General features: G+C 35.7%; 1 protein-coding gene across 1 annotated transcript in view; it reads left to right on the plus strand.

Moving 5' to 3' along the window:
* LGSN (lengsin, lens protein with glutamine synthetase domain) overlaps positions 1–3,001 on the plus strand; it is a 74,522-nt gene extending 71,521 nt beyond the window's left edge. The window contains exon 2 of the mRNA XM_019613594.1: positions 1,381–3,001. Coding sequence (XP_019469139.1) covers positions 1,381–2,580 — 1,200 coding nt within the window. The 3' untranslated portion in view covers positions 2,581–3,001. The remainder of the gene's footprint in view (positions 1–1,380) is intronic.
* Positions 3,002–9,953: the final 6,952 nt, after the last annotated feature.

Consider the following 9,953-nt stretch of genomic DNA (forward strand, 5'->3'; position numbering starts at 1 on the left):
ATATATATATATTTCCCTAGTTCACGCAGAATCTCAAATTTAGAACAAATTATCCGCTCCTTTCACTTGTTATTGTTCCCAAAGAATGTGGACATTTTTTCATCACTGTAATCATCTATCCCTTGGTTTCTCAAAAATGATAATCCAATTAAATAGGGCCAGTAATTTCTCTTCTTTGCACTTCTAGTAAACTCGTCTCTTTATCTTTTCAAGTTCTACACAATTATAAAGATTTAGATTTATTGGATATCATAAATTGCAATGAAAAAATTGTAACCACTAACAGAAAGAAAATGAGTAAATTAAAATGTCTTTAGCTATTAGAAATGTTATAGTTGTCAATCAGGTGAGAAATATGATTCAATAGCAATATTTTCCATACTGATGATTCATTCATTCATATTTAGAGAAGCCATTATTTACAGTTTTAAGTATTTCAACAATATTCCACCTGATTAGGAAATATTTTATCAGCTCTGAGCTTTCCCTTTTTTATGTTCATTCTGTCTCCTCTGTTCCCTTTCCCATGGAAGGATAAAGGTAAAATGTAAATATGAGCCAGGTTTCTCTTGACAGTCACATAATTGCAGCTTTCATCATCCAGTGGTTTTGTTATAAGTTGTAAAGGCGCTTGCTTGGAGATGTCCTATCTACATTTCATTTATATAAGTGGAAGTTCTCTGTTTAAAGAGAGAAAGTAGAACTAGGAGTTTATCCCATTTGCTGCCTAAGAGGGGAGCACTGAAACAGAATAATTTCTCACTTGAAAATGCAATGTATGTTTTTTTTTTGTTTTTTTGTTTTTTTTTTCCCAACTCAGTAAAACAAGAAAGTGAGAATTTTTGGTTTAATTTTGCATTTGAAAAATGGTGAGGCAAGTGTTATGGCATTTAAAGAGAGGCGGCAGCCTGAATTTCATCATGAATCTTTTATGGTCACTTAGCTCTCTGTAAAACAAATGCTCAGAGAACGCTAAAGCCTCATAAAGTAATTATAAACAAAAGTTTGACTTGCAAAGTTTGCACATGACTGATGATTCCCATATTGTACAAACAATAAGAAGAAAAAAAAAAAACAAACAACAAAGGAATACTAAGTGTTGAATATTTTTTTCTACATCTCTTAATGGGAATTAAAAAAACAGTCAGGATACTTGATGCCAGGATTTTCATACAAATTTTGTACAAGATTGCCCCAGTTCATAGCGACACAGTAATTGGCCAGTATCTTTCACTTTAATGATTGCTGTGCTTTAGGTGTTCTTTTATGAAAAATACTACTGTTCTTGCTATAAATCAGAGTTTTATAAATTTTACTTACATAGAAATACCATTCAGTTATTTTCTCATTTGGTAATTTGTCATTCTGCTCCGTGTTTAGGAAAAAGCAATTCATGGTGTTGCCATGCCCAGAAGCTATCTTGAACTGACCCTGAATCCTAAGGATAATGAAATAGATTATATAAATGCAACCAATTTTAATTGTGACATAATTCTGAACCCTGATTTATCAACGTTTCGAATTCTACCCTGGACAGAGCAGACTGCTAGAGTGATATGTGATTCTTTCACTGTACTGGGCAACCCTCTAATGACCTCACCTAGGCACATTGCCAAGAAGCAGCTGAGAGAGCTTCAGGACAACGGCTTCTCTCTACACTCTGCCTTCACTTATGAATTTTGTATTTATGGCATTACTGAGGTTGTAAATTCGAAGACAATATCCTTTCCTGCAGCAACGATACTAAATAACCATGACCAGACATTCATTCAGGAGCTCATTGAAGGAATGTATTGTACTGGGGCCAACATTGAAAGCTTTTCTTCTTCTAGTGGGCCTGGACAAATGGAGATCACTTTTCATCCAGCATTTGGCATAGATGCTGCTGACAGTGCCTTCACCTTTAGAACAGGCATTAAAGAGGTGGCTAAGAAGTATAGCTACATAGCTAGCTTTTTCTCGGAATCGGGATTCTATAATTCAGGGGCTCTCTCACATAGTCTATGGGATCTGAATGGGCAGAAGAATTTGTTTTCTGCTGGTTATGGAGCCGAGGAGCTCACAGATATTGGAAAAAATTGGCTATCTGGTCTCTTGGCACACTCAGCAGCTATTAGCTGCTTGATGGCTCCTACCACCAGCTGCCGTAAGCCTTATTCAAAATACAGCAAAGAATCGAAAGAGACTGTAAGTGCAAAATGGGCATATAACGATAACAGCTGTGCCTTTAATGTCAAATGTCATGGTGGAAAAGGTACTCACATAGAGAATAAATTAAGTTCTGCTACAGCAAACCCCTACTTGGTACTTGCAGCTACTATTGCTGCAGGTCTAGATGGAGTAAAGAGGGGACTTAGGTATGATGATACATCCCAGGAAGAAAACCACATATCTGATCTGAAACCTTCATCCGTCCCTCTGAAGCTAGAAGATGCTCTTGTGGCACTTGAGAAAGATTCATGCATTAAGGAAGCATTAGGTGAAACTTTCATCAGTTATTTCATTGCCATGAAACATTATGAGTTAGAAACTGAAGAAATGGATAGTGAAAGGAATAAATGCCTAGGGTACTTTATTTAGAGGGAGCACTCTTCTGTACTGATGCTGTGTAAACGCATATACTGTAGACAAATATTTTGAAATTAGTAAATATATTTTAAAATGTTTTAATGCTTTATTTATTGCATTTCCTTCTTTGTATAGTAAATAGCAATTTCATTTATAGTCTGTACATTCTGCAAAGTAGAAAACTGATATTCATGAAAAAATATTGACAGGCTTTTAGAATACTAGTTTTCATTTTAAGTGAACAGGCCTGCTGGTAGAAAGAAGAAAAGAGAAGGTGAAATGGAAAAGAGCTTCTATTTTGCTTCACAAAAAGCTCTTCGGGGGGCTCTGTGAACGTATTTATTTACCAAGTCCTGTCTTCTATTTCTGGTTGTTTCTCAGTCTTCACAAGATCTTGGCAGAAAAAAATAAAAAATACTTTCTTTGCTCATAATGTTTTCTTACCTTTATTCTTGTTTAGTTCCAACAGTTGCACAGTTTAATAGCTATTCCTTGTTCTTCATCTTGGCAAGATGTGTTAATGACCATCACTGCATGTATCTTATATATTAAAGTGATAAGATTTTTACATAAAAGCAGGCACACCGGCTAAACAAAGCTGTACCAGAAATTGCTATGGACATGTATTAAACTCCTGTAAATGTAATAATGTTAACAAGTTTAAAGTTTATATAGAAGCTGATCCTGATATACAATCCTGATCGGATTTCCAAAATCCGATTTCTGATCTCTATACATATTTCACATTAATTTTCTATAAAATAAAGCAGATTAAATAAAACATAAGTGATCTCACCTTTCCCAGAGAGATCCAGAAATGCCACGTAAAACTGACAAATGTTCTTTCAGTTATTTTGTGACTTAGATACCTAAATCAGTCACAACGCTATTTGAAATAGAAAACTGACTAGTTTCCTAAAAATATAATGTTTCAATGTAACAAAAATAAGATAATTCCAACTCCGTGGAATAACATCAAGAATATTTCTTTCAAAATAAGCAGTTATGAATTTTTGAAGTTGTTCGCATCCTTGAACAATTTTTCATGCATTTGCTTCAGAAAGGTAAGGAGAAAAGATGAATACTTCGTACTGCTCAATTGAAATCAATAACTATTGACAGATGTGCTGTTAACATTTAATCACTTGAAGTATTGTCTAGAAATACCATTCACTATTCTGCAGGTCCAATATCAATTCTCAAACACTACAGTTTGGTAATTTAAACTTGCGCAGTGTTTTAAATTGAAAAAAAAAATATGATGACATTTAAAACATCTAGCTTTGCATAAGGTAGTGCTCATTTCCCAGGATGCTGCAGTCAGGTGCTGCAAGGCTCTGCATGAGAAATTTCTGTTATTAATAAAGCATCTTTTAATCTTTGCAGCTTTAATCAGACTGTATACTTATATATTCATTGACAAAGTGGTACTGCTTTTGACACTGTGTAATGTCGTGACTACTATTTCTACATATTGGTTTGAGCCAGGCTTCAGTTCCATGCCATGTAGAAGAATTACAAGGAACATTGTTCTAAATCCCTAAGCTTTTAAAATAGTTAAAGTATTAAAGAAAACTTTTTACAATATCAGCATGATAAAGCCATTGTGGTAATTGGCAAGTCAAAAATAAGTTAAATAAATATTTGCTGGGCTAGCTATGCTTTTTAATAAATACCATTAATAATCATTAAGTGAACATTCACAGGATAGTGAATCAATAGGATTGACATTTAGAAAACCTATGGAGTCCCCACCATGCTTTTAACTAATGCTATAGATTCTGGTAGAGATCTGGTAAGGGTCACCAAACTTTTGTGACTTATTGTTGTACCAAGATAATACATTCTTGGGGTGTAAACATTATAGGAATAAGCTTGCTTGTTTGTTAGCTGGGTTTCCTTGTTGCTGTGTGACTGTGGAAGAGAGGTGAACTGTGAGCTCATAGTTAAGTTTATAGGAAAGGAAATATACTGTATGTATTAGCCCAGTGATACACAAGGCCATCTGTGAATCTAGGGATGAAAGTGATATCACTTGCTTCTAGCTTCCAAAGAGATACATATGTGGTCTAATATAATCAGAGTAAAATACACATCAAAACCAATTAGACAGTTGAGTTGCATACTTTCATTCATTACCTACTGTAGTGACATAGATATTAGGCCTAAACCACATAATTATACTTCTATTTGGTTATCTCATCTCATTATCATTATCATTTACATACATCTGTGAAAACAATTCATTTCACATAGATATTTAACTCACCAGGGTATGGTTGTAACACCAGTCCAAGCTAGTTTCATCTAAAAACTTCAACTGTGTATTAGTCATTAATTACCTTATAACTAAGAATTCAAGAAGACAAGCATATGTGCCTTAATAGACTTACTTGTTTCCTTTCCTTGCTGAGTCACACATCCCTCAAGACAGGAGTCAGTTCAAAATAAGTGGCATCCTTAGATCTGGCTGACCATGTCTCCTTGATGTGGCTCTATAACATGGGATAGCTGTAGCTCCATGCCAATACCACACTGCCTCCTTACTAGGTGCTTAAGTGTGGGGCAAAGCAGTAGTTAGTTGGGCTTATGTAGACTTGTGCCAATAAAGTCTCAGATTTTAAAATTCCCTCTTTGGTGTTCCTCCATCTGTCTTTGAAGAGAAGTTGACATTCAGCCAAGGTTAGTTATGCAAAGCCTGCTCTTCCTCAAGTACACAGAATTGTTTGTTTTCTCTATCCTTCTACATGAAGTCCAATTTGAACCTGAAGGTTAATAAACAATATCTGTGTAGGTATATGTCTCTTATATTTATTCTGAACTCACTAAGATATCAAAAGTGGAGATTGGTTCAACATTTAATCCAGTATGGTCTTTGCTATTATTCAGAGAAAATTCCATTGTTGGTTATCTAGAATATCCTCTTAGAAAATAGAAATAATAACTAAATTACATTGGTTTTAGGGTAGGATTTCTATTAATAATATGTGTACACAAGAAAAAAATATACCAGAAGATGCATGCTAAACAGACAGAAAAACTGACTCACAGTTACAATTAGACATACCATGTAATTAAACAATAGGGACAAAATGAAAAATGCATAGAAACACCATGCTATGAAGTTCAAATAAATTTTGTGCTGTGCAATGAACAGTGAAAACATCTCACACCCCTAATTACAATTTATCTTGATCTATTTTGTTATATAGTGTCAGAAAAATTACATAAAATCTACAGATTCCTCCATACAGTACCATGAATTTGAAAGTGGCATTCATTTAACTATGCTTCAGGTTTTGTAAGATATGAAAACAAAATTTAATTTACTAATTAACTTATCTCCTGTATGTCAAACTGCTGACACCATCCACACAAGCAAATCTTCAGTCTTCTTTCAGGCTCCAGCCAGAGGGCAGCAGTGCACTGTGCAACTTTCCTCTGGGATCTCAAACTCTCATACTGTGCTGCAAAATATCACATAAAAATATACCTATTTATTTTGTATGTGTATGTATGGTATTTCAAAGAATCATAGCACAGTAGCTGAAAGCTAGTGCATCTCTTTACCACTTGGTTAGTTAAGCTTAGTTTACTGTTGAATTTTCCAATAAAGGATGCATTTTCAGACTTCTCAAAACATCATCTCAATTCCTAATAAAATTATGTAAATCTTTAATTAATCTAAAGAGATACATCCATGTTTGTGTCTGTGTATATATGCATATAATCTTCATATATATTAACAGTGTTGCAACCAAAGTATTTGTCATTTAATAGCAGCACTTTGAAACTGAATGTAGGCCACCACTGAAAAGTCTTTCAACAGTATTGCATTATTAAAATGCTGAGGAGAGTCTACTTACTCATATGGATTGCCATTTTACCTATACTAATTTATTTCCTTTCCAACTCATTATTTCTTGTCTGCTGTAGGAGAATCATAAATACATAATAAATGCATCCTAGACACACCTGTTCCAACTGCATTTCTGTTCCTGAGAAGAACTGAGTAAAGGTTTGCAGAACCCAAATGCAGAATTTAGGTTATTGAGATTTAGCCATACAGTCTAGATATTAGCTGGGGACAGGCACTTTTATATATAATTCTGACTACATACCTAGTCAGTACTAGTCAATATTCATTCTGCATGTCAACTTCCACGCCTCACATTTATCATATATTTAATCTCTACACAAAGTTGCAAGATTCAGGCTTTAACAATCCCCTTCCCTCCTCTCTTTGCAACATGTTCTTTTGTTTCATTTCCTTTCCTAGTTAAAAGCTCAAATAAGTTTTAAATTACCCAAATGCTTTAAATAAAAATTGAACCTGCATTGTTGTTGCAAAACATTCATTTAACTGGTCTGAAATTATACTGTTTGGAAAATAGAAAAATATGGTCCTAGAATATGACAGTAAAGGAAGTAAAGAGAAGAGGAACTACCTACAGGCAGTTTCACTAAGCATATATGTTATATTTCAACAGTGGGAGAAAAAAGTGAAGAGGGCTGAGTAGGTGAGAGTTTGATTTACGTAAGCTCTTATTCACCACCTGAGAAAAGCTCAGCAAGGCAGTGGTCAGGATGTCAGCTGCTGGATGAGAAATAATTGGTTGAAGGTGAATAAAACCATGGCTGAAAGAGAAGCCACTTGGATGAGCTTGCAACTGCAGAGCAATTTTCTTTTGATTGAAGGCATGCAACAGCTGTTGTTCAATTTAATCTGTAATTTAAGAGTGCTTTTTGATTTCTTTGCTGACATTAAGTTCTCATCATGACAGTGTCCATGGATAGCATTTTCTGCCATCTTATGCTGCACTAGTAATGATATTTCATCCTGGTAAATGTTATGTCCTCACTTTTTCTTTTTTGTTTGACTTATACAACTTAAGTATACCTGAGATGGAACCTGCTACCACTTACAGGATCACAGGTAATACATAACATTGTTGTGTGTCCCTTCCATATACACTTACACTGTCTTTCTGTAGAATATCAAGTTGAAATCACAGCTTTTGGGTGCAGGCTCACTTTGTCAATTTTTAGGTATTCAGCTGCGCACCTCAGTGTGGAAGTTAGTTCTCACTAGAACTAACTGACTATTTGGTGACAAGGGATAAACATCTCCAAAGATAAACTGAGATATATATATATTTATACAATACGTTTATACAGTATTTGAAAATTTATGTAGCAGTAGTGTTTGAGGTGGTACTAACCACAACCTCACTGAAACCTACTTTCTTACACATCGTTCAACCACATACTAGATCTAGTAGGGATGGGGTTCATTTTCTTAATAGTAAGCTATAGGGTTGCAGCTTACAGTGCTTGCAGAGAATCAAGGACTTATTTGTTTCTGACTCCCCACTGAGTAGTCTGGGGGTGGCCAGAAGGTGGGACTTGGCCAGGACTGCTGACATGAACTGGCCAAAGACATATTCCATATCTTATGACTTAATACTCAGCAATCAAAACTGTGAGGCAGTTTATTTTTTTTTCCAAAGTAGACATTGCTTGGAGGCTGGCTGACCATTGATCTGTGTATGGAAGGCGACTGGCAAGTCTCCACTCATGTTTGCCCTTCCAATTCTCTCCTCCATCCTAATGGAGGGGGGCAGGATGTACAAGGAATTAGGCATTTGTTGCTGACCAAAATCAGTTGACCACAAATAATCATTTGAATACTCTTCTTCCTGGCCCAAGTCTACCCTAGGTGAAAGGCAGTGCTAAAAATCTTGGTGATTTTTAAGGCAGAAAGAGAGACATTGAGCAGTTGGAATGCATCCAGAGGAGGGCCACAAAAATGATCCAAGAGATGGAACTTCTCTCCTACAAGGACAGGCTGAGAGAGCTGGGGCTGTTCTCTTGGAGAAGAGAAGGCTCTGAGGTGACCTGATAAAAGTCTTTCAGTATCTGAAGGGGGTAGAAAGAAGGAATGGAACATACGCTTTAGCAGTCTGTTGCTATAGGGCAAGGGAAAATGGGTTAAAACTAAAAGAGGGGAGATTTAGATTGGACATAAAAAGTTTCCTGTACAATAAGGGTGGTGAGGCACTGGAACAGGATGCCCAGAATTTTGGTGGATATCCTGCCATTGGAGACATTCAAGATCAGATTACACAGTGCTCTGGGCATCCTGATTTTGCTGTGGTGTCCCCCCTTATTGGAGAGGACTTGGACTAGGTGACTTTTAAGCATCTCTTCCAATGCAAATAATTCTATGACTCCATGAATAATGAAGTATGTTAGCAATACTAGAATTTTTGTGAAAAAGTGGAAAACTGAGGCTTTTGAAACCTGGGAGATTTTAGGCAAATTTAATATACTACCTATGCAGGTGTTAGATTTCTTGAAGAAAATGGTCTTTTCTGTATGGCACCTTATTCATTCAATCAGAGGCTAATATTTTAATTTAAATGATGTCTTCTGTAGATTTATTAAAAATATTTCTATATAAATATTTCATTGGTTGCAGGTAGTTCTTCACCATACAGCAACAGCAAGTTTAGTTAAAGTCCAGTTTATTCTCCAGCAGTGCTAAATGAGCACATCATTAGGGGCTCACAACAGAGCTGCTTAGTGAAATCTTCAGAGCCCCCTGGTAAATCACTGTTTCGCAATGAAGTTACACAGTCAGCTGCATGATATTGGAAGCAAGTGCGGAGTCTCACAATGAAGCTACACCATTAGTTTCTATATATTGCACAGTAAATCAATATAAATTTACAACAGAATTACACGGTAAGCTTCTCCGTATTATACACTAAATCACTGAGATTCACAATAGGGTTCACCTTTAAGCTCTCATGTGCTGTATCATAAATCACCAAGTGACAATAAGGTCCAGCAAGCACTTGCTTGATTTGGATTATTATTATTATTACTGTAGTGATATGTCTTTGACTGATGAATCTAGGTAAAACGGCAAATACCACTGACTTTAAGGAAGTATGTGGAATGTAGACATCTTGGCAGGTTCATGCAAAGTTGTGCTTCTTTTGGGATGCTCACAGTGCTGCTTAGAAACATGGTAGTTTTGCAACACACTGGGATATACTGACCAAAAACTTTGAACTTCAAGGAACAATGAGATGGTCTCTTTACCTTAGAGTACTCTGCACGTTGCCTCATCACTGCTGACCACACCTCACACTGAGAATGAGCTCATCTTGGGGCTATGTAGATTGCCTTGTTTATCATACACATTCATTAAGTATAAATATAAGGCAGCTTTCAGCAGTCTGCTAGAGGTATTTCATCATAGAGTGAAGTAATTGTTACATAGAAGCTAAAAAGTATTTGCAAGAAAATCTGTGGAAACTTCAATTGAAAACTCACTTTGATTTTGTTTAGACAAATGGTTTTAGATCATAGTCACT

Source organism: Meleagris gallopavo, chromosome 2 (genome assembly GCF_000146605.3).
Source record: "Meleagris gallopavo isolate NT-WF06-2002-E0010 breed Aviagen turkey brand Nicholas breeding stock chromosome 2, Turkey_5.1, whole genome shotgun sequence".
Classification (NCBI taxonomy): Eukaryota; Metazoa; Chordata; class Aves; order Galliformes; family Phasianidae; genus Meleagris; species Meleagris gallopavo.